The sequence below is a fragment of the Schistocerca serialis genome, chromosome 2, assembly GCF_023864345.2.
Source record: "Schistocerca serialis cubense isolate TAMUIC-IGC-003099 chromosome 2, iqSchSeri2.2, whole genome shotgun sequence".
Classification (NCBI taxonomy): Eukaryota; Metazoa; Arthropoda; class Insecta; order Orthoptera; family Acrididae; genus Schistocerca; species Schistocerca serialis.
Genome location: NC_064639.1, coordinates 630,446,537 through 630,472,153, shown reverse-complemented (window position 1 = coordinate 630,472,153; position 25,617 = coordinate 630,446,537). Strand labels below are relative to the sequence as shown.

The 25,617-nt window shown below is 41.6% G+C and overlaps 2 protein-coding genes across 9 annotated transcripts in view; both read left to right on the top strand.

Moving 5' to 3' along the window:
• The window catches only part of LOC126457690 (uncharacterized), a 358,927-nt gene that overhangs the window by 185,043 nt on the left and 148,267 nt on the right, over positions 1-25,617 (top strand). The gene's annotated exons all lie outside the window — the stretch shown is intronic.
• The window catches only part of LOC126457688 (uncharacterized), a 48,679-nt gene that overhangs the window by 5,804 nt on the left and 17,258 nt on the right, over positions 1-25,617 (top strand). Inside the window, exon 3 of one of the 2 annotated variants that reach the window (XM_050094198.1) lies at positions 3,502-3,885. The exons of the other annotated variant lie outside the window; for it this stretch is intronic. Within the exon in view, the coding sequence (XP_049950155.1) occupies positions 3,502-3,563 (62 nt within the window). The 3' untranslated portion in view covers positions 3,564-3,885. Of the gene's footprint in view, positions 1-3,501; positions 3,886-25,617 lie in introns of those variants that run through there. 2 annotated transcript variants of the gene reach the window in all.

Below are 25,617 nucleotides of genomic sequence, written 5' to 3'. Positions count from 1 at the left end.
TTAATAAGTCACAGCTGCAAAATACTAACACGAATTCTTTACAGACGAATGGAAAAACTAGTAGAAGCCAACCTCGGGGAAAATCAGTTTGGATTCCGTAGAAACACTGGAACACGTGAGGCAATACTGACCTTACGACTTATCTTAGAAGAAAGATTAAGGAAAGGCAAACCTACGTTTCTAGCATTTGTAGACTTAGAGAAAGCTTTTGACAATGTTGACTGGAATACTCTCTTTCAAATTCTAAAGGTGGCAGGGGTAAAATACAGGGAGCAATTGGCTATTTACAATTTGTACAGAAACCAGATGGCAGTTATAAGAGTCGAGGGACATGAAAGGGAAGCAGTGGTTGGGAAGGGAGTAAGACAGGGTTGTAGCCTCTCCCCGATGTTGTTCAATCTGTATATTGAGCAAGCAGTAAAGGAAACAAAAGAAAAATTCGGGGTAGGTATTAAAATTCATGGAGAAGAAATAAAAACTTTGAGGTTCGCCGATGACATTGTAATTCTGTCAGAGACGGCAAAGGACTTGGAAGAGCAGTTGAATGGAATGGACAGTGTCTTGAAAGGAGGATATAAGATGAACATCAACAAAAGCAAAACAAGGATAATGGAATGTAGTCTAATTAAGTCGGGTGATGCTGAGGGAATTAGATTAGGAAATGAGGCACTTAAAGTAGTAAAGGAGTTTTGCTATTTGGGGAGCAAAATAACTGATGATGGTCGAAGTAGAGAGGATATAAAGTGTAGGCTGGCGATGGCAAGGAGAGCGTTTCTGAAGAAGAGAAATTTGTTAACATCCAGTATTGATTTAAGTGTCAGGAAGGCATTTCTGAAAGTATTTGTATGGAGTGTAGCCATGTATGGAAGTGAAACATGGACGATAAATAGTTTGGACAAGAAGAGAATAGAAGCTTTCGCAATGTGGTGCTACAGAAGAATGCTGAAGATTAGATGGGTAGATCACATAACTAATGAGGAAGTATTGAATAGGATTGGGGAGAAGAGAAGTTTGTGGCACAACTTGACCAGAAGAAGGGATCGGTTGGTAGGACATGTTCTGAGGCATCAAGGTTAGTATTGGAGGGCAGCGTGGAGGGTAAAAATCGTAGAGGGAGACCAAGAGATGAATACACTAAGCAGATTCAGAAGGATGTAGGTTGCAATATGTACTGGGAGATGAAAAAGCTTGCACAGGATAGAGTAGCATGGAGAGCTGCATCAAGCCAGTCTCGGGACTGAAGACCACAACAACAACATTTAGTCCACCTTTTACAATAATTTTCTTTCCCCTTAAAACATCATGTTGGCTTTAAATTGAGGCACAGACTAATTCACTGTTTTAGTGACACATCTACAATGTGATGTCGGAGCGAAATATAATCTACTTATAGGCTATCACACACCATACTACAATCAACCGTATAACCATCGCAAAAAATGTCCCAAATTTCAGGAATTTATAAATAGCAGAATGCCTCACATTTTAATCAGGAGTCAGTGAAGGTTGAATAAAGAACCTGATAAAAGCACGTTACTTAGGCGTAGTACTAGTTAAGATATCCATTGAGTTAGAAGTTCTGCCTGCACGCGTTTTGGTTAGCACGAGAGTACATGAAAGTTAAATAATGAATCTTTAGATGGAAATGTCTAGAAAACAAACGGTAAAATCTACATGTATAGTAAGTTTGTTACTACACAAACACGACATTCTCTAGCTTGTCTTTTCGTGGCCACTGTTGTAAGCAGGCTGATAAATTGCAGTCACCAAGAACAGCAGTTAAGGAAAACGCACCTTCTATCGGAGCTTTCAGCAGAGCTGAGCTTATACTGTGAAATTGCTCATCGTGTCCTAGCAAAATATCACGATTAAAACTCACCATGAGCCGACCGAAATGCTCCAGCCCCAGGCGCCATAGTATTGGGGACGATTATTAAACAGAAGGTTGCCTCGCATCTCGCACAAAGCTGAAGCCCGTAACTTCACAGAGATCGTGCAGAGTATCATGGGCGCAATTTCAAGAGAATAATTCTTCAAACCCTAACAAAATGTGAAACTTCTAGAGTTGGGGAAAATGAAAGGTCTCACTACTACAAACTTTTGGTCTGTCTCAAAACAATTAACATTTTGGTGATCTTGCGCTCTCCAAACTTGGCATTCTGAGTAATGGAGAAAGATACCTGAGTCATTCAGTGTTTCTACAGGGTGATTGGGTCGTTTAGCATCCGCAGTTCAGATTTTGACGACGGTTCTGACAGCACGGCTCAATTCTAACTTTTCCGTGATTGCGTTTATCTATTGTCTATTAAAGTCTAATAATTGAATTTATGTCAGCGATGGGTCTCTATCTGTGTCCTATGATGTTCGTGTCTATTAAGTATCGCGAAGGCTAAGTCCCATCACGAATCAGCAATCAACTATCCCGTTATCTGTCTAAACGGTAAAGATGATTTTACTTCACTCCGACTTCTGACTAATACTTCCTACCGTACAACTTTTAAACTTCACATCGTCTTTAAAACAACCTAGAAGCGCTTAGCATGCGTACTACTATTGCAAGAGTACAAGAGAGAAATGACGTTACATTGTAGTCACCGCAAACTTACAGCTCGATAGGGCTACAACCCTCTTCTAGGAAAAATGTTATCTTTGGTCAGTTTATGATTTGGGCTTTAACCTCAGTAAATAATAATTTCTTGAATCCTTTCTGTTCCGTACCATATGGTATTCTCTCATTGAGTCCTTTCTATATAATAAGAATTAGTGTTTACATAACATTCTTGTTAATTAAACTGGCAAGAGTGTAAATTTTGTTGTCAGTAGCTGTCATCACTGTGAAGATGACTGATTTTTCTATTTCTTTTTGCAACAAAAGGGTGTTCGTTATGGGTTGGGCGATCGTTGAGACGGCGGAATACCGTTCCTGACCTGTACACGAAGGACAGAGTAAACGCATTCCATCCAGTCACGTTGGATCGTTCTACTGTTAAGATGGTCTCACGTACGACTAAGTTTTACGGTTACTGGGGACCAGCGATGCTGACCATATCCAATTCACACACTCAGGGATTGCCAGATCAGTTCTCAGCAAATGAAACCGAGGTCCCTCAGGTTATCGTCATTTGCCTCGTCGCAGGATACACCTGTTGCTCACTGAATGCTTCGCACGCCAGGAGCATTACCCTCCTAGAGGAACTTGGTTCTAGTGACACCCTTAAACTTTCAAAATACGCTATAAGTCAGGTTTATTCGCGTCGTCAATCTTCCAACTGTTTGCTATAGTACCAGTAAGGATAGGAACCCTGTAACATAGCACACTGTGTGACCCCAAATTATCTCTGATACACGACCATAACATAATCTTGTCACAATGCTGACAGTGAAATTCGCGCTATGTAAAAAAGGTGAAGGCTTACCGTTGTCTTATCACTAGTAAAATTAAACTGCTATGTTATTTTTGTACTTCCTATCTTTAGCAAAGCGCATTTCTCTTCGTTGCAGTTTACGTGGTGAAACCAAAGAGTCAGTGTAAACCATACCTGTCAGATTGTCCCAGGAACTAGGAGTATTGCCAGTCCGTTGCCTCAGCTTGAATCGTCTGCGAGGGAGTGAAGACAAAAATGGCTGGCCTGCCCACTGAAGACATCTGCTGTTTACAGAAGAGCCAAGAAACTGCAAGAGCGTCAGATCTTTCTGATTACTTCACGACATGCAGTAAATATCATTACTGTAAAGATTAGTATTAAAAACATTGCATTTGTATTCTTTTTATGTTTCTGTTGTTTCCCAAACAGTAGTATGCCGACGCAAGAAAAATGTAGTTTCATGACGTCAACTGTTATATTAAACGATAGAAGATATTTCTCTACCTACAGGTTCACGTAATTACTGACAAACTACGGCTTGTTATTAATAACATGAAATGCATTTCATCCGCTATCCACGCTGACCTCCTAAATTCCCAATATCCAAATCCAACCTTAACACACTGACTGCCACGAGGACACCGGCGGCCACAGCAATGACATACGATTGACGCCTCGGCTGGACCTTACGTGGCATGGGAAAAACGTGAAACATTTCTAATCCAGAGGAAATGGTGTCATATCTCACGGTTCTATATAAATTTATTGCAAGCTATTTGAAATATCACGACAAGATGCGTGTTCGCATTATCGAAGTAGTAAAACTGACCGTGTACCGTCTCAATTACTAGATCTTGTCGACTGAAGCGTAAGTAAAGGTGCGTGCCGAAAAGTAATGCCTCCGAAATTTTATATGTGAAAACTTATAAAGCTTTTTAAATGAAACAAACTTTATTAACACTCTACATTCTTATTCTTCCTGTCACTATGTTTATCCAAACAAGAGAACAGTTTCTTGATACCTTCACTGTAGAATGTTTGACTTTGTTCAAAGGGACACAACATTACTTCTACTTGCACAGCTTCATCAATATCAAAGTGAAACCCTCTAAAAGTTTTCATCGAGTTTTGGAAAAACATGACGGGCGGATGGGGCATAGTCGGGGTATATGGAAGATGAACTGTGACCTCGTATACAATGTATCGGTTTGTTACACCTGTCGCAGCGCTTGTACATGCTCTGTCGTTGCCACGATGAAGGAAAGGTAGCTCCATCTGCGCAAGAACTCTTCGAATTCGTCTTTTCAGTTTCTTGAAGGAATACAACACGCAGTATCTCGAGCTCTGTCACAGTTACGTAACACACCGCCATGTCACATGCTACAATACGTAGCCCTCGATCGGCAGAGAGTTGCATTTGCGTTATGGAATCGTGAAAGTTGACCGAGTAATATGCACGATGCGTAATAGGGTAACATGCATTGTTAACACGATGAAAAACTCGGAGGCATGCATCCTGTCTTATCAATACTTTCTTTCTGTTTTTCTTGGGTAAGATCAGATATCCAAGGAAAAAAGCATGGTGCAAAGCGAATGCTACAAAATAGTCTTATATCAATAAACAGAAAGATAAATAGAGACAGGTAAGAAAATCGTTATCAGTTAGATTAAGGAAACCATACATTAATCATAATTTATTCTGTTCAGTACTAAAACTAAATGTAAATCCCAAATGGCCACAAAACACATAATTTGCTTGGTAGGAGTAGCCAACAGCGCACACGATTAAGAAAAAATGCCGCACGTCACACTAGGCATTTGATTGCTGATCCCAGATCAAGATAAAAGTGTATCTACGTAACCTTAGTCCGACTCACTGGTTAACAGAAATGCGATTCAGAAGATGAGGCTCTGGTAATGCTGTTACTGCATGCAACGGGGCTAAGAACAAGTAGCACTAATTCTGGGCTGAGGTGGAACTCTCCCATTAGCTCGGTGAGACGAGAAAATGCCGTGGATATCGGAGACTCAGACTCAATGATGTTCAAGTTGAGTTTGCTCCAAACGTTCTTTTTCAGTTAAAGCATCAAAGAGTGTCCAGTTGAAACCTCCAATTGTGATATGTTATCTTTTCCTATCTGTCTTTATTTAAACATTAAGACACAACATAAACTTCTTACATATAAAACGTCTGTTTTACTCTGTCCATGAGTTAATTAAAAACAGTTGAAAATAATAGTGCACACAATAACATCGTCGGTATCCAATGAGGTAAAAAAGACGCAACACGTAGGGGACACTAAGTTGCACATTACGTTACACATTATAATTCCATTCTAGACACCCATCGCCCAGGCGTATATTCACAGTGCTGGTACGTAGACACACGAACAAATTTCACTTTAGGAAAGGGGTTCAACTACCTAGCTGTATCATACGTTGCTGGACCCTACACTACCAGCCTGCATCAACTTTTGTTAAGTTTGCCTCCCCCCTCCCCTCAACCACACACACACACACACACACACACACACACACACGTACCAAATTAGACTCTAGTGGATTGCCGTCTTGGGAGTCTGGATTCCAGAACATCGAAAATCCATGACCGATTCATTTCCCTGTAAGTGCTTCTATTCCAAAGTGTGGCAATGTATCTTCGTTCCGAAACCTAATGTGTAACTGAACACAAAGTGAAACTTTTAAAATGCATTGTGGAATGTATTGCAAAGGAAATAATTACGCAAGGTACATACAAATTCTCCAGTATTAGGTAAGGGACCAAAAGTACTTCTTTGACCATTCTAGCCTGTTGATTTATGTTGCTGCGTCAGGAACACAAGCCATGTGCAGGCGTGGTTTTGGGGTAACTTTTCTAAATGTCATGCAGCAATGCCTGGAAGGTAGTAGTTGAGGAACCGAATGTCATATCGGATGGCATTCGCGGGTGACGTTGAAATTTAGCAAGCTGCTCTAGGACGCATGTATACGACGTTGCACTTGGGAGGGAATGCAAGGCAAGACGAACACTGTATACAAGTGTGATGAAATCAGGGCAGCACAGGGAACTGCCCTGCGGAGGATAACCGATACATTGTAGATCGAAGCGCACCTAATGAACTATGTGTAGGGACCAAAGAGGGCTGAGGGAACCTGAAGTTGCAAAAATCAAAGAGCAGTCCACTTGTCTCCTCCAGAGGAAATACGTCAGGGGTCTAGCCCGAGGGCTCAAATGGGGGGTAGTTGTACCGCCACTATGTCCATGAATAGAATCCGAATCAATAACGATAGTTTAAATTGCACGCGAACGTCGACAACATTGTGGTGATGACTCTCGGCGGCCAACGGGCCCGCTGAAACTACTGCAAACCTCTGCTGCATAGACGCGCAGTATCTGTGGCGGGGAGGGGCCGCACCTTGGAGGTGCACCGGCACGAGGAACGAGTTGACCGCTACCCTCCGCTCTGTGGGTGACATCGTCCGGCGGACTGCAGGCTGCCATTAGCTGGGGCGGGTCGGGGGCACCAACTAGCGACCTCCCGGGTGAAGAGCAATCTGCGGTCTCTCACGAATATGCCCTGGCTGCTAAGGCTTACTACAACGATGGCGGCCAGTTATTTTCCCTTGGGCGCTGTACGTGGGGTTCACAATTTGTGCTTGAGGTCGCAGCCAGACACGTCCCAGGCTACCTACACACATACGCGCGGGTTAATGTATCGCGGCGACCCCTTAGCCGTCACGAGAGTAGGAGCGCTACTTACGCAACGCTGGGTGGTTGGACGCCGATGCAGCAGGTTCCACCGCTGGTATTGGCGCTGATCCATGGATGGACGCCACGTGGCGCCACCACTGCGATCAGTGGGAGGGCTGCTGTTTAAAATCTATGCATTAAAGTCAACGAAACACTTTCCGGTTTTTCTCTGCATTCTTATGCGTAAGTCACCCATCTCTACCAAGCCGTACCTCTGTGTCGTTCCGACAGCCCCTGAGCGCTACAGGACGGTTGTGAAATGTCATGTTCACATGCAGGTTGTGTTCCAATCAATAATGATTGTTGTGAGTTGAAAATAACTTCACAAGTGAAGCTAGATTCGTCAGTCCATCCCACGTTACTTTTAAAACAATCTTTCAAATGGTGCAGAATCCATTCAAATAACTATTCTCTTCCATTTCGGTCTTCTGGCCACTGGTCCTGAATTAGCTTGTTATCATACAGAAACAGGTCCTTGTGCATCACTTCAAAAACCAGTTTTTCACATATCTGGAACAACCTTTGGTGATGTAGTAGAATGGTTTCAAGAATTGCTTTATCTGTAGGAGTAGTTTTCGTCCTGGGAAGACCACTGTGCATTACTTGTATATGAAGGTTACCCGTTTCCCAGAAGACTGTGCTTTAGGTGACGAAAATCATTCTCTTCAGGAAGAAGTCTTCTGTGGTACTGTGTAGCATATCCACGAGCAACAGCTGCCTATTGATCGGAAACACTCAGCAACAAAAACGTATTACGATAATTATCTTTTGTGGATTTCATCGGGAAGCTGCCCTACATAAACTTGACAGGAGCAGTCATGGTTGCCCACTAAGCATTCAGTAGACGCATAAATGCAGGTTAATTTATCCCTCTCTAATGCCATCGGCCACTATCATTTCGTAGGTCATTGTATTGTGTTCAAATAATGCCCAACTTACAAACTACGAGAGCTGGGAAAGGGAATCCACAAAATGAAAATGAAACCGTAACAAGATTTGAAGAGCGGCTGTATGGGGGTGTAGGTTTGATGTTTCTTCGGACCACTCAGTGACCTGCAAGGCCTGGCACGGTTATGTGGGATGACACACAGTCCTCTTTACATTCCGATGCCCTACACGACGTGACAGTGTTGATAGCTCCTCGTTTTCACCAACTATGTGTTTTCTAAACGGACACGATCTTATTTTGACAGATAAATTTTTGATTGGATTCTGGTTAAAGATTCGCCTGCTGGTATTTATTCGTCACCCTGTATATTGATTAAGAAAGTTAGCCAACAAGAGTATGTAATAACAATTACTGAAACTACAATCGGCTACAAAACAAGAGTGTTGCTCAGTGGGAGTTTTTGTTGTTTACGTTACGGTATGAATGAGCTCTCCAAGCCTCTTTAGGTCTCAGAATGAGTCGTTTTAACTGATCCCTTTATCCACTCAAGCTCAGACCACTATTTTCTGTTCTCCGACATTCTGCTCAGTGCCTTCTTAACAGTTATGTGGTGTAGAAATTTAATCTTCGGCATTATTCTGTTGCACCTCACTTTAAAGATTAGTGTTACTTGCTTGTCTAAACAGTTTATTGTCCATGTTTCACTCCCATACACGGCTACACTCCGAACAAATACTTTCACGTATGATATCCTACACTTTCATTTAGAATCGATGTTAACATATTTCTCTCGTTCCAAGACAATTGTCTTGCCTTTGCCAGTCTACATTTTATATCCTCTCTAACTCGGCAACCATCTTTTTATAGACATGTGCATTTTTGTATCTTCTCCATTCGTCAAATAAATGCAGTATCGGATCCTCAGTGTATCCCAGCGTATACAATCTTCAAAAAACTTACAGAAATACAGGCGGGAGACATCTTAGACAACTCCTAATATTTCTACAGAAGCACTCCTGCAACTTTCAAGAGAAAACTGAAAAAAGTAAGCTCTATGGAAACGAATTTAATAGTTTGATTTTCGCTGAAAGTCCGTAAAGATAACACACACACTGTCAGCACTGCCGCCAACACAAGTATGGCCATCGGCATGTGACCGAACCCACCGGTTCCACGTGTGACCGATTCGTAGTATTAAATAATTCTCGTACGAAATCATGCGTATTCCTATTGTCTTTATGAAATGTACACCACTGGCCATTAAAATTACTAATCCACGAAGATGACGTGCTACAGACGCGTAATTTAACCGACATGAAGAAGATGCTGTGATATGAAAATGAGTGTCTTTTCAGAGCATTCACACAAGGTTGGCGCCGGTGGCGACACCTACAACGTGCTGACATGACGAAAGTCTCCAACCGATTGCTCATACACAATCAGCAGTTGACCGGCGTTTCCTGGTGAATCGTTGTTGTGATGCCTCGTGTAAGGAGGAGAAATGAGTACCATCACGTTTCCGACTTTGGTAAAGGTAGGATTGTAGCTTATTGCGATTGCGATTTATCATATCGCGACACTGCTATGAATTACTTACTCCCTTCTTTGTACATCTCCTTCAAGCCCTCATCCTCATCGCTTTCTCTATAGAGAGATGTTTAACCTAACTTTTGTGATGTTTCGATAACTTCTTCTTCAATTAAGGCGAACTTACTTTCATTGGCTGTACACAGGTGAATACTGCCTACAGCTTCGATTACCCCTGGAGGAAAGATAAATTCATCATAACTACTGCTTTCAGGTTCATCAGTCTCTGACAGGAGCCCGTTTTTGCTATCTTTCTCTTTACAAGGTGCTAAAAATTCAGCGGTCCCCCTATATATCTCTTGGATTTCTTCGTCCTCCTCTAACAATTACTGTCAGAATCGTACATGTAGCTTTCCTCCTCCTGTGTATCACTACTTGTTAGTTGAACACCATCGACTTCAGCGACACTACAGTCAGTTGGATGCGTGTTTTGGTCGTCAGTTGGACACTCAACCACATTATCTTCACTTTCGGAATCACTAGCATCATAGGGAACATCCTTTTCTACTGACAACTGATCACAATCGGAATGGGTTTCGTACTTCAGTTCGTGGATCAGGGGCAGTTCCATCTCCGAATGTTGCCTCCTTTGGGACAGTATGCAGTAATTGTTGTTTGCATTCGTAGAATGGGATTATATCGTCAAAATCTATTTGTGTATGCATCTTTGTGCAATACATTTTTCCTATTGAGAGTAGCTCCCCTTCCCAGTCACTACGTCTCGTATTCTGCTCAACCCTCCCATTTTTCAACTCATCATACATGTAACAAAGTTCCCCAAAATACGCAACATCATCTGACTCGTCCTCTATTAGGCCATGATTGCTACGCGAAACACCAACATGTCCCTCCTTCAGTAATAGCAAAATACCTTGTCTCTGATCCAAGCTCTTCTTCTACGACTTTTTGAATTAACCGTTCCGTTTGGCTATGTTCACCCTTATTTACTTGTTTGTCAGTAGTCTGGTTTGCCACACTATGTGTCTGTACACCGACAGTCACCATTACATTGCCACTGCTGGAATATGTATTTACAACACGGTAACACTCGACTTGCCTACTTCGGTCTCCTTATTCCTTCTGTGGTCGCTGTCGTCTTTTGTTGGGCCAGTTTCGTTCCTCCGAGCCTGGCAGACCAGAAATAAGCGCGGCCTTTGGTTTTCCTCATCGTCCCTTCCATTATTGTTGAAGTTACCTCGACCACATCCTCTACCATGACCTCTACCACGTCCTTTGATCACATTTATCCGATGACCACCTCGGCCTCCTCTTTCGGATGAGTTCTGATATCTTGAAGATCGATTGTCGCGTGTTTCGCGCCATCGATCTTCATCCTCTATTTTTTCCAAGAAATCGTCAAATTTCGTGTGATAGCTTCCTACATAACGTTTGGTTGCGTCAGGTAGTTCTTCCGTAACTCTCATACGATTTCAAACTCCGATAGTCTGTGCTGAGATCGTTTAAACCAATTTTAGCAATATTCCTTCATGGAATACCCGCCATTGTTGCGACGACAAATTCTCGCCACAACTTAACCTTCTTTTGTAAGGATCAAAACTCATCCACAAACTTTTCGTTAAACTGGGAAAACGTCATGTTTGATGTACCCAAGTTTAAACCCCAGTCTTTGTACTACCTACCATAGCACCAATCGATAAACTGATCTTTTCTCTGTCTGTCATTGCTGTTGGTAACATCCTTTCGCTATTCTTTATGAAATCGGCCGAGTATCACGCCCCTTGTTTCGCTTGAGGTTTAATTTTGTCCTCCTAGCTCAGCAATTCAGATTTCTGCACAAACGAAGGTATACTGCACGCTTTGCTTTGCAATCCCACTCGTAACTAGTCGGCTTTACGTTGCCAATCAATACGTAATGCTTCGACTTCGTTACGTATTTGGGTTGTCACGTCACCTACATTACTTTGAACTTTCGTAAAGCTGACTTGTACCCTCGTTACTGTATCCTTAAGCGTCACGAAATCAGCCTTTGTTTCGTCAGCGATCTCGGTTTTCATTACAGGTAGTATTTCCTGCAACTTGACCTCTTCCATAGGTTTCACAGTCTCTGCCATGCGTGTTAATTCAGTATCAAGCCTTTCGTTGATACCCACTACCCCACCTTTAACTGACGTTGTAGAAGTACTGAGTTCATTAATTCTTTGGCTCTGCAAATTTAGTACTTTTAAATTCGCTTCAGTTTTCCACGTTACATTAATGTCTAACGTAGAAATTTTCGTATCTAATTCTTTGGTCTGATCGGAAATTTTCTGCTCAAGTTTACTAGTGAGCCTAGTTTCTAAACTCTGGCTCTCAGCCGTAATATCCAACCGGATCCCTCCCATATTGGAACTCATGTTAGAATTCATAGCCAACATGATCTTGGACATATTGTTCCACATTGTCATTAAATAGGATATAGATGGTTGAACATCTACACCCTTTGTTCGTTTCGAATCAACATCATGCTGATCTGAAACAGTAGTCTCTTTTCCTACTTTTCGCACATTTAGCTGTGTTGTTTCGCTTAATGGTTGCGTCATTTCAATTGCACTGTCACTAGCCGCCAGTAATGACACCGGTCGGCCAGATGCGTCACTGCTCCCGAGCGCGCCCGCTACGTCAGCTATCAGCGCCCCATTGCCAGAGCTGTCCGTTTCTGCCTTAATTTTCTCCGTTTCGGGATTGCCGTTAGACCCTGACATTTTTTTTAAATAGTTGTCTTGCCTCACAAGTACACTTACGCAATCAAACAGAGACTGTCTCATTGTCAGAATCGGTCTTTGTTGTGCTACCTTGCAGCTTGTTGTCATGGACAATTGTTACCAAGTTCTGGTATTTATGCACGTTTGCACACAGAACTTTTCCCAGAAAAGGTTTTATAAGTCCTGTCAAGGCAGCCATATGTGACCATACCTGCCGATTCCACCTTTGTCCGATTCGTAGTACTCGTATAAAATAATTCTCGTACGAAAACGCAAGGAATAGTACTGTCTTTACGAAACGTAGTTGAAAACGAGAACAGTTAACTACGTACATCTTTCCCTACGTCTTTCTTTCTACTACTTTTGTTTAAATAATTACATTTTCAGTGCACATAATAACGTTTGTTGATTGCTGATAAGTGAAACTCAAGCGCAAGCCGTCCCGACGAAAGCGAACGCCCTTAGGAAGCGGGCAACGACCACACCTCCTCTGACACCTATGGACACTGGCACAAAAAAACTTAACCTTGTCTCTGTGGCCGCGTTCCGCTGCTTTTCTCAAGCCACAATACAGCCATTAACTCACCCCCGCTAACTTAAGCTTTACACTGTAAAATGTTACTACACTTATTGTTAGTAAACTTTCTATGTTCAATAAAACTTATGACCGGTGTAACCTAATGGACGTTACACCGCAAGGCTGTCATTGAACGTGGGCTTCTACCCAAAGCACAATGTGGATGAAGGGGCTCGCTGTGCGAATTCGTTCCGGAACTCAGGATTGTACAATGTCTGACCTACCTGCTACAAGATCCATCCACACTGCAGTAGTACACCACAGCAGACCCGAAACCTTACCTTTGTTAGGCCCACTGTAAGAAAAACTATTCCTAAACTTTCATTTTCGGTCGCCAGCTCTGATGGAGCAATTTTGAAATTTTTTAACTTTTTTCCTTTATTTACTTTTAGTGCTGACACTGCTTTTGAATGGCTGTAATTTTTTTTATTTGAATTTACTTCGCAACAACATGGAAGCAAACTCGGACTGAGCAAGTGGCAGCTATCTTTACTTTTGAAAAACTTGTTACTCTAATTTTGAATTAGCAGGCAAAGCAAATTTAAATTTGTAGCAAAATTAATGTTATTCAATGGAATGTAGTTTATTTTGTTGAACAAAACGACCACATTTAAAGATGGTGTTATCAACCAAAGCAATTTCTTCGCTTGAAAGTCCCCCTCTTTCTACTATGAAGCAGTTCATAATAGTAATGAATTTACCTATCGTACCGTTTACTCAAATATTAAACAAACAAACAATTTAACTTTCAAACCGTGATTACACAACAAATATGACCAGGAAACAGGACTGGTGATGGCTTGGGGCAGAAATTTTCAGAGAATAAGTTTGCACAACTTCAATTTTTTCACTTCAAAGTAAGTTGACTGAAACCCCTCACACGTTCTGCGATCAAACAAACAAGTCCATAGAATTACTGCTTGCCTTGAGTTGCGTGCTGGAGGGCTCATAGTACTGTTTGTACAACAATTTCGGTCGGCTCTTCACGTCCCCAGTGATGGACTTCCTTATTGATAGCCACGTCACAAGCAGCAGCCATCTTTACTCGTCGGAGGGTCGGCCGAATTCCCTTATAAAATTATTCGGATAATCTTGCTTTCCAATTTGCTACATACTCTAGACGACTTTGGGGCATAAAAGCCGCTGCCATCCGAATATTTGGTTGCACTTTTTCACAACTTTAGCACCAAATAAGCCACACCTTAGCGGACCTATCGCAGCCCGATACACACGCTGTGAAGGCTCCCACGCAACTGCCTTTCTTTCCATCGTCTTCTCACTTGGCGCTCCTTTCGCCAAAGTCACCTCCACAATTGGTCTCGTAAAACCCTTTGTACTTCTCCTCATCTTATTCTACACATTTGTTTATTATATTAACCATGAAAATTTGTCGTAAGGTGGTTACAGCTATTCGAATTTATTCATTAAATGGCAATAACATTTTCCTTATCGTTGATTATCAATTCATTTACATCAAAGAGCTTTGCATACAAACATAATACTTTTACACATTCATTTGCTGACTCCCTTTACATCTCTCTGTAAAATCTAATATCGATATTTCAGCGTACCAGTACCCTAAAACAATGTTAAGAGATATTTCAAAAAAATATGTAATTCTTAACGGTGACATCACACTCAGAAGTTATCGATAGTGAAATGATAATCACCAGGTGTTAAGCATGAACTCTATCCAGGCATCCACAGACGTGATTGTCTCACCAATATGCCACAAATGCAAGGAGAGCAAGCGTCATGCTCCCCACCCAGATGATCCTTTACGGAAACCGAAAGTACACTGACCTTAGATGACTGTCGAAAAACTCGTGTCACATTATATCTCCGCAAACTACGACCAATACACATAGAAATGGTCCCAATGTAGGTCAAAAAGGCCATATAATTTGGTGCTACCTCGGTATTATCACCAGTCACCGGGAGTGCACATGGCCAAGAGCGCTATGCAGGTCTGATCTGTCATTCACTGTAACCAACCTGACGAAGAGTGATTTCGAGATTGATTAGCTCAGCTGAAAAACTCTCATGTCTGTGATGGCATGGGTCCTGTGAATCAAGGTGTGAAGTATCCTTTCTGGTTGAGGCAGATGGTGACAGCTGTCAGCCTACAGATACAAGATTAAGCTAGTACGCTTCCTATCATCAGAATGACCCAACGTACCATATACCTTCCTCTGACTAACACATCAAGAAAGGGAAGACAGCCATCCTTCTCCGCCGGCCGCGGTGGTCTAGCGGTTCTGGCGCTGGAGTCCGGAACCGCGAGACTGCTACGGTCGCAGGTTCGAATCCTGCCTCGGGCATGGGTGTGTGTGATGTCCTCAGGTTAGTTAGGTTTAAGTAGTTCTAAGTTCTAGGGGACTTATGACCTAAGATGTTGAGTCCCATAGTGCGCAGAGCCATTTGAACCATCCTTCTCCATAAGCATCAAAGGACGAATAATCGGGTTGAGTGAATTGAAGTGCTCTAAAAAGTTGCTGAAATTTTCACTTCCACGAGGTCAAATCACAAAAATGTCGTCTACATGTCTGAAAAGAAAGGCAGGTTTCCTTTGTTGTTAACCGTCATGGTAGAGAAAAATTTTAGCGACGTTTTAGAGAGCATGAATTCAATCCACCCGAATATTCCGCTCTTGATGGAGATGGGAAAGGGTGGCTTTGTACCCTTACTTGATGTGTTGGTCACAAGGAAAGTGGGTTGTGCGATAGGTCATGCTGAAGGTAGGCAGCCGACTAGCTTTGACTTGTATCTGTAGGCTGACAGTTGTCACCAAGTTGCTCAAGGTGAAGCGACGCTTCTTACCTTAGTTCATAGGGCTATTGTATCCCAGACTCTGAGAGTATGTCAGCTGAGTTAGCGCATCTCGAGGTCACCTTTTGTCAGAATGGTTCTAGTGTAAGACATATCAGACGTGCATTGCGTTTTCGGCCAACTATGCATCAGGTGAGTCATGATGACACCGAGTTAGTATCAAAATCTACGATATTTTTGCCTTACGTGGGAAACATTTCTGTCAGTATTGATCGTATTTTGCGGAGATCTGGTGGGAAGCTCGTCATTGGATCGCCATGTTAAACCAGTGTCCCTTTAGGATTTGTAGAGGATGATCATGGTTTGCGAAAGGTGGGTGTCTTCCGTATTCCTTGTAGTTGAAGTCATCCTTTATTGGTAAGTCGATGAGGACAATTGAGGGCCGGCGTACTGAGCATAAGTGGCACACGATTACAACAGGAGAGCAAACCCGCCATTGGAGAACTTTGTCTTTGGAACTGTTATCCTATGAAGCATAACAGTACGAAGATTCCAATTGTTGTTGAAACGTCCCTTTTGAACAATTCTACATGACTGTGCTTAAACTGACACACAATATTTAGTTAGCGCAACGCAATCTGACTTTCAAAATTCCCTACAAAAGAATGGCCCTGACTAACATTAAACTATACCTTTCACAAACCACTTACCTCACAAAAATCTTCGCTGCTCAAGCTACTGCAATACAGCTTGCGCCACTACTGCCAGCTAAATAAAAGATTCAAACTATGGAAGGCACTAACTACTGATAGGGATAGTTAGCAAATGAAAGATATTAATAGAGAACAAACAATGTATTTACCTTGATATCATCATATATAAATATAGCAGTTCATGACAAATTTCAAAACTCCGCCATCTCTCTCCCCACATCCACCACTGCTGGCGGCTCACCTCCAACTGCGCAACGCTACGCGCTGTTCACATCCAGCTGCCGCTGCCCAACACTACAATGGCGAGTATTACAACAATGCAAAGCAGCCACAGACTGCACACAGCACAGCCAGTGATTTTCATACAGAGGTGGCGTTACCAATTAAAAAACCTAAACAGCCTACTTACATTGTATGTTCTTAACTAAGCTGTTGAAATTGAAGTAGCAAGACACATCATTAATAGGCATGCTGATTTTTGTTTAAAATTTGCATGGAATCCGGCTCTGTCGCTTTTCATAAAACAACGTGACAGAGCTTACGCTTCTCACCGTTGGTTTTTAATAATCGTTATAGATAATTTCTGACGTCGCTAACTTTTGGTTGTAATAGCCCGAGTGATTACAGTGTCTCTACGCCTTTGTTTGTATGTGTGTGTGTGTGTTATCATTACGACGTTTCTGTGAAAATCAAGGCATTACGTTAAGTTGCTTAGCGCTTACTTGCTGCAGTTTTGCGCTGAAAACGGCAGGTTGTGCTCCTGTCGAAATATTGTCGTTTCTCGACGACGTCTCCCGGCTGTATTCCAGTTAATCCAGTATGTCCTGTGTTGTGCAAGTGTTTCTAATACCCTTTGTCGTTTTGCGTACTAGCCCCTCAGCTGCTTTCGCTATTTCATCTCACAAAGCTACTCATAATACACAGATCATTGACTGCACTTTTTGTATCAACAGTACGACTAACCTCATAGTTAAACTGCATTAGTTTTACCTTAACTGTCTGATTCAAGAAGCACTGCTTCGTTGCTAATCTTATTCTGCCCGTCAGGCACAGGGTAAATACACGAGAACTGAACTCTATTATTTGTACTACTAGTTTTATTCGCAATTCTTTCTACTTCACTGGCATTATTAACTTCCGTATACTATGGCATGACGTATGTTAATAAACTCACTTTGCTTATAATTAGGTTCACTAATTTCATACACTGACTGTTCACTGTAGCATGCATTCCCTTCTCGTTGTTCATTACAGCTGTTCCCGCCGTCACAAGTGTCAGCTTCTTCACTTATGCTACCGTTCACTTTACTATGATATTTAGTGAAATTCCCGCCCAACACTTTTGTTTCTGGTGAAAAATTTTAGTTTAGCTTCACTACAACTTTATGTTTCGCACAATTGGTTTCATTTGGCGAAATCTCATCTGGCGCAGTATCATATTTTTATTCAGTCTTCTGTCGCTTCATTTGAAAGGTGCAGGTCAGATCCGCTGTCTACGGCGTTTCCATTTTAATCGACTGCGCCATTCTCATCAGGAGCGACATATTCTACGTTTTGATTCTTTTTATTTACCATTAAATCATCTTTTTTACTCTCACCATTCATAGTTGTCCCAACATGATCATGCATTCATTTGTGGCTACTTCCGAACTTCCCTGAAATCACTGGTAAGGGAATTAAGTATTTCAGATTCCTCTTTAGTTTCTCTTCCCTCCGGGAAATGTTTTTGCCCTTGTAAATGAATATAAATCATTGTCCTTGTATTGATATTCTCGTATAGTTTAAAGGTTTTTACCGTTCAGATTCTCGATAGTAATTTCAAGCCTCATATTATACAAAGAAAGGAATATAGGGGAGTAACCAAACTCAAGTTTGATCCCCTTAACTTCCTCGGTGATACTAAAGATGATATGCTAACTATAACATTCACTCAGAGAGCGAATTACGTGTGAGGTACCTAACTGCTTTCTCTAGAGCTCTAATGATTTAACCAACATACAGACTTCTAATACTGTCGCAGGTCGCTGATTAGTAGTCCGGAGGCTGTTATCAACCATAATCGAGGAACTGGTGTCACGTAATTAAGTAGTTCGTTCAATTCTTTTACAGGAATACTACTCGTATTTCCTTTTGCGGGATGGTATAATCTACAAGTCACAAACATTATTCTCTTCGTTTTACCAATTCGCAAGTTATTGTCTTATTTACGAAATTTATCTTGCGACCCAATAAACCGATTACATGTTATGTATTCTGAAACTGTGTTAGACTCATTATTAGTGCACAGAAATAAGATTTAAATGACCGCACGAGGCAACATGTCCGTGTCCCATGACTAACCCCTAAATTTCCTTAACATTTTACTGAATTGTGCGTGAAAATGAAATATAATTGTCCGCATCCAACAGCACGTCATTGTATCATGACTGCACATTTGATCTGTTTAGACGGGGCCATAACTTCGCTTGAGTGCCCGAAGAGCGTTGTTTGTCTTTCAGTTTAGCTTTTGTTTTCAGTTACGCTTGTAATTATGAACTTCGAATGAAGTTGGCGATGGCTTCTATTTAAAGAAACTTATTCCAGAATGTTAGGTGAGTTTAATGCACCTTTCCAAAAGTTTTGGTGGAAGAAAAGTGGTGGTTTAGGGCACAGCCTTCGAATGCATCAGCCAGTCACATTGAGAGACCGCATTTTTTGCCATATTTACCGCAAAAGGTCACTTTCTACTACTGGTACATCACACCACTAATTATGTCTTATGCATAAAGCTGCAACCTCCATTGCTCCCACGAAAGACTCTTGGAGGCGAGTATGATGTTGGTATGATATCACAAGGTGTGGGATGTTTCTAGTCTTGGATTTCCCATTACCGCAAAAGGTCACTTTCTACTATTGGAACATCACACCACTGATTATGTCTTATCCAGAACGCTGCAGCCTCCATTGCTCCCAGGAAAGAGTCTTGGAGGCAAGTATGATGGTGGTATGATATCGCAAGGTGTGGGATGTTTCTAGTCTTGGATTTCCCATTTGACCTCGGGCAGTCGGTCCGAATGCTCTTCTTGCACGGTAATGCAAGCCCCCACACTGCCAATCGGACTAAGCCTGATCTTCAACAATTCGGTTGAGAAACACAGCAACATGCTCCATTCAGCCAGAACCCTTCTCTGCGTGGTTTTCACTTCTTTGATGACCTGAAGAAAGAGATGTGTGGACGTCTGTTGCTGCCGGTCAAGGAAGTTCAGTCGACAATGCGCTTGTGAATCCGTCAGCGGCGGACCACATTTTACGAAACAGGAACTGTTCATCAGCTGTCACAATGATATAAACATCGCAATATGTGTGGTGACTCCTTTAGACTGGAACCATTCCAAGGTCACGTTGTTTAAGCAACATGTACACGAGACAAAGTTCATTAAGTGACATAAAAGTTCAACTTCACTAAGTATTTACAGCTCATTACAGATTATGCCACAATATGGCAACCGGTTAATAATGCATATGTTCACACACTATTCTACTTATACATACACTTGTACAAAGTACACATGTGCTTCGTACTAAATGTAAAATGTCGAGTTACATGGACTTTCATCTACAAAACGTGGAAACTAAATTCATACATACATCATTATGGGGACAGAAACATTCAAAAACATTTTAGAAGTTGCTCATTAAGTAGTGGAGTGTTTATAGCCTTTAATTTTGGTTATCCAGGATATACTAGCAAGGAAGCACTAACATTTTCAACATTACCTATTTCAAATGGACCAGTATATAATGTTTAGCAGTTGTTGTCCTTTCTATTCACGAGAGAGGATTTTGTGTGATTATTGATAAGGTCTCTGCCTCCTACATTTAATCTTTGGATCTCGATACTTCTTTGTATTCTCCAGTGACAGCGGGTCTGTCAATTTATTATGTAACTTGTAACGTGTTTGGTGAGTGGAGGGCAGGATATTGCCGTCATGTAGTAAGCTGAGCAGAATCTCTCTTTCATTTTAAATTTTTAACAGAAATTAAGTTAACCTGTCAATATACGTGATTCCTGGCTTCTGGAGCCAGCGACAGTGCAACTATGGAATAGTTCTCGGTGGTGTGCAATGAGATATGGAAAAAGACAGCTCTCAAATAGAACTCTGTATGAATAAAGTGGCCTTCTCTAATTGATACAATCCTTATAGCAACATTGCATATTTGGCAGGTAGAAATACTTTTAACACCATGGAACAGGAAAGTTTTCTGTACTGCAAGTATTTAAACAATTTATTCTAATTTTCCAATGTACTTTAAAAGAAAAACTCAATCCTTGAAACTCCCATAACTGTCAGCCGACAGTAACGTAATTAAAATATTAGATGAACGATGCACTTCAAGCTGTAAATCTAGTCTGCAGTGACTCAAAAATTCACCAACTGTCACACACCACCACACTCGCAAGAACACACAATACAAGACAAAATCAATTGATAACTAACACAAATATCCACTGATCGAAAATATGACTTACAAAAATTGTTTGTTTACACATTGTAAATCTATCATGTCGCCAGAAACAAAAATTGATGGTGACGTAACATCACTGTGTACCTTTTATCTACAGAGAACATGTAAATCTTAACTTCAGATTTGTTGGATTAGGATCGCCGTTGTGTAACTATTTGCGTATCAAGCATGACAAGCGAAAATCTTGTCTCATTAGTCTCAGCAAATCTGCTGTTATTGTGAAACAAACATCGCTCAAGGATGTGGGGGTCCCATTACTTTTTCAAAGTGCGTACCGATACTTCTATTAAGTGTTCCGTCTCATACGTGAGCGATGTATGTTTCATAGTAGCAGCGGAAATGGAAAAATTAATCGGCGGCGGCTGATTTAAATTCCCTCCGCCCGTGGCGTACTCCCTCCGCCGTCTGCGCCCCGCGCCAGGGTCACGCGGTGGAACAGATAGCGACGGCGTCTGAGATGACGTCGGTGTGATGGCTCTGTGCGCCGTGCTCGATTTACTCTTGATTAACCCAATCGCTGTTTCCAAAGCCTTGCTAAGGTTATAGCCACAATCACGGTTTATGAGGTTATCATTGGCGCGAATTTCGATGCCCTGTCTAACAACGCTGTCCCAGTATCTCGACGTCTGTACCAGAAAACTCGTGCGTTCATACTCCATAGCGTGATTTTCCGACAAACAATGTTCAGCGACCCCCGACTTGCTCCGATACATCAGTCGAGTGTGCCTCTGGTGTTCACGGCATCGATCCTCGACGGTACGCATCGTCTGACCAATATACGACTTGCCATGTTGACACGGAATCTGATACACGCCGGCCTTCCTGAAACCGAGGTCATCTTTGGCGCTCCCCACCGTTGCACGAGTCTTATTCCGAGGACAAAACACAGTTCTGGTGTTTCTTCAAAATGCGGGTGGTTTTCCCCGAGAGTGCGCCTATATATGGAATAAACGCAGTGCCTGCCTCCTCCCTCGTGATATCTTCCGACTCCACAGGTTTTGTTGTAGTGGTTCGGCGGAGAGCACGTTTAATCTGCCACTCTGAGTACCCACTTTTTCGAAATACAGTTCTCAGATGTTCCAATTCCTGGGGTAGACTCGCTGCATCAGAGATAGTGCGCTCCCTATGTACTGGAGTTTTAAGTACCCCACTCCTCTGTGAAGCGTGATGGCAGCTGTCTGCGTGCAAATAAAGATCAGTGTGCGTTGTCTTCCGAAACATTCCATGACCTAGGGTGCCGTTAGCCCTTCTCTTGACCAAGACGTCAAGGAAAGGTAATATACCCTCCGTTTCAGTCTCCATAGTGAATTTGATGTTGGGGTGTATGGAGTTTAGATGTGTAAGGAAGTCAAGGAGTTTATCCATACCATGTGGCCAGATGACGAACGTGTCGTCCACGTAACGGAAAAAGCAAGTAGGTTTCCATTAGGATGACGACAGGGCTTCCTCCTCGAAGTTCTCCATGTACAAATTCGCTACCACCGGTGACAGTAGGCTACCCATGGGGACTCCCTCCATTTGTTCCTAGTATCCTTCATTAAAAAGAAAATACGTCGAAGTCAAGAAATGCCTAAAATGTTCAGTGGTCTTCTCGTCAAACTTATGACAAATCATGGTGAGTTTTGAGGTCGTTTCCTTGTTTACGAGGGTACCCTGCAAGAGTCACTTGAATTGATTAAATCTAAAAGAATCTAGGAAAGCTAAGGAATTTAACAGTTCCACACCTGTATAGATCTACTGGGTGTGATTTAAAGATGTTAAACATTAAAATATGAAGATAGGGATACTGATTTGGAAGAACAGGCAGAACCTGAAGCTGAAGGTTTTTGTCCAATCAGTACACGACATTCATCTCTAGGGCAGCAGCAACAGTCCAGTCAAAGTGAGTACGACCTATCTACATGCAAACCGTCGAAATCCAGTGTACTGGAAGATACTGACGACAGCTGACTAGAAAACACTGAAGAAGGCTGTGGCAGTCTTGGCTTCAATTCCTGTAGCATACTAGTGAGACATTATAAGGGCATTAAAAGTATAGCAAATTACCGGTTAATTGTAAATTGAGCGTCTAGTGAAAGGCAGCAGGAGATCATTTGATAGAAAACAGTACAAGCTCTGAAAGAGCATGTGGTATCACAATTAGATAGAGGGAGGTCGTGTGGATCTACTGTTCACTGTTGGCATATGCAGATCTGGGCACTAGAAGCGTATAAAATGGATGACTTGGACAATTTCAAATCTTCGAATTCCCTTATCGACAGTCTTAAAGCTAAATATCGCATGTCACTATATTTGTCACACAGAAATAGAAACAAGCCTTTAATAGTAAACGTCAGATGACACAACGGTATGTGGATAAAGTGAAGGTGTTTATGAGAGAGCAGAGTGTGGAGAGAGAAAATATTTGGAACAGTGACCAGAGCCAATTCCAGTACGAAATGCCTTCACCATCAACACTGTCATGCTCTACCCACAGATACACAATTGATGTGGTATTATCAATGACAGACTGATTAGTAAATAAATTGTACATCTGTTTTGAGGTCGCAAAAGTCACTGTTGCCCGTTATGTTTCAAAGGAACTTGAAATAACCTGCCCACGATACATTCATGCGGAGGCAAGCAAAACTAGAACAAGAACCAAAGATCAACATGAAACGATTTGTAACTGTAGTCCTTTGCGAACACGCAGCAGGTGAAAAGAACATATTGTTGCATAATTGATGGTGAGGGTATATGCATCGTCCTCGTCGAGGTGCAAGTTGTCCAAGTAAAGATGTTATGCTGAAGATATTCCACTACAATGCACGAAACACTACCATCTCTTAGAGGTTACATCTTTCGCCAATATAAGCTCTACATCAGAATGATTCCTGATTATGTAAGACTTCAATATTCCAAAACACAAGCGAAGATTCACATAAGTTTGTCATTATGCACTTCGCTCTGTTATGTACAACCAACTTTCTGCAACAGAGGATGTGCATATTTTGCACTAAACTTGGTGAAAAGCCTGTTTGACACTGACATACCCACATCACCATTTAAAAATGTAATTAATGTCACGTTTGTTATTGGACTGATTGAATACGTAAGTGATATTGATCATAGAAACGTGGATTTAGTGAGGTGTTGTCTTTGTTCTCGTCCGCATTGTTTTAACCACTCCAGCATCTGCAGAATGAGGATTAGTATAAGTACTATCAGGTATGTAGGATATGTGTGTTTTGAGCTATATGATTACTTTAGGCAGAGTATTTTTGCACTGTTGACTGAAAATTCTTGTTATACTGTCGTCATTGAATTACGTGTTAATATTCTTCCAGTTCCCTATTTACCTTTCACTTACATATTGTTACTTTATTTCTCTCTATTAAAATACTGCTCTTTGTAGAATGAAACGTTTTTCATGGAAATTACACAGACCACTGGTTTTTCTGTGATCAGGTGTTATTTTATACATGGTTTTGTGCGGTTCCGAAAATTCGTTGTCAAAGCTGTCCCTTGTTAGTAAGAAGTACACAAGTAGCACGTCACTTTATTTACTAATCAGGCGAAGATGAAGTATTTGAAAACTCATCATCAAAATTGATACTGAACTGTTAATAGGGATGTAGTCAAAGGAAATTTACAATTGTGACTTCATGTTCTGCAGGGGCTGCAGGAATAGAAGTGCGTGTGCTCTGTAGGAAAGGGCGTGTCTGACATCTGCTGTACCCACAATGATTAACAAGACCTCTTCAGGAGTTTTCACAGGGTTCATCTTTGTTGACATATCTGTACCCTTATTTACTACAGAGTAAGAGGTGGTTCCAGATGAGAAGCGATAGTGAGGTGCGACATACTGTCCAGAGCCCTCGAGACCACACCGGAATTTTCAGCTAGAGGAAGAGCCCGAAGTGGCTGACTCACCGCCGACGGATCAGAGTTCAAGCTGCTGTCTTCACAGATTATCATTTACATACAATGTTTCGGGATTTTTTGTTTCCTCGTTCTTGCAACAGGTTTGCTCCCAACCGAAGTCAGTTTTACGATATAAGTTGCTACATTTTTAGTCATGAAATAAAATGATCCATCTCTGTAACCGCTACGAATCAGCTGATGATTGAAAAATTACGCAGTAGCGCAAAAATCAAAATTTATTTCAGACCACGACCGTAACATATAATCGTGAGTGCTGTCCATTAGAGACAAGGCGACAGAGGAATAAAAATCGATATCGAAGTATATTTTTGTGCAGCAGCAAGCACGTCATGAGGAAATATGGTAATCTCTTCAGAAATAGAACACAAGCTATGATACGGATGTGGTAGGATATCAGTGGCGTCTTTTTTTTAAAGCAACCATCCTGACATATTCCTTAAGCCACAAACGAAATCCTAGCGATGTTTAAAGAGAAGTAACAGAAAGAGATTTGGTATCTCTCCACTCGAAGCGAGAAAGGCTGTACCGTTCGTTATGACGATTTGTCTTCAGTACCACTTAACAGAATGTCCTCTCTGCCATGTTTACTTCCAGGTAACAGTCAAAATGTCATAAAACTGTTTTGTTTACTTGATTTTTAATGTTATTAATTTCGTCTTCTTCGTGAAGACACTGAAAAAATAGTCTTACTAACGGAGAAAATCTCTCCAAATATCTTTCTCAGACCACTGATAACAAGATAGTATACAAGTATTTGAAAGAAGCAGTAGGAACGTTAAAGGTAGCAGGATTGGTGAAACCATACAGTGATATCGTAGGTTGCTGTTTGCAAGG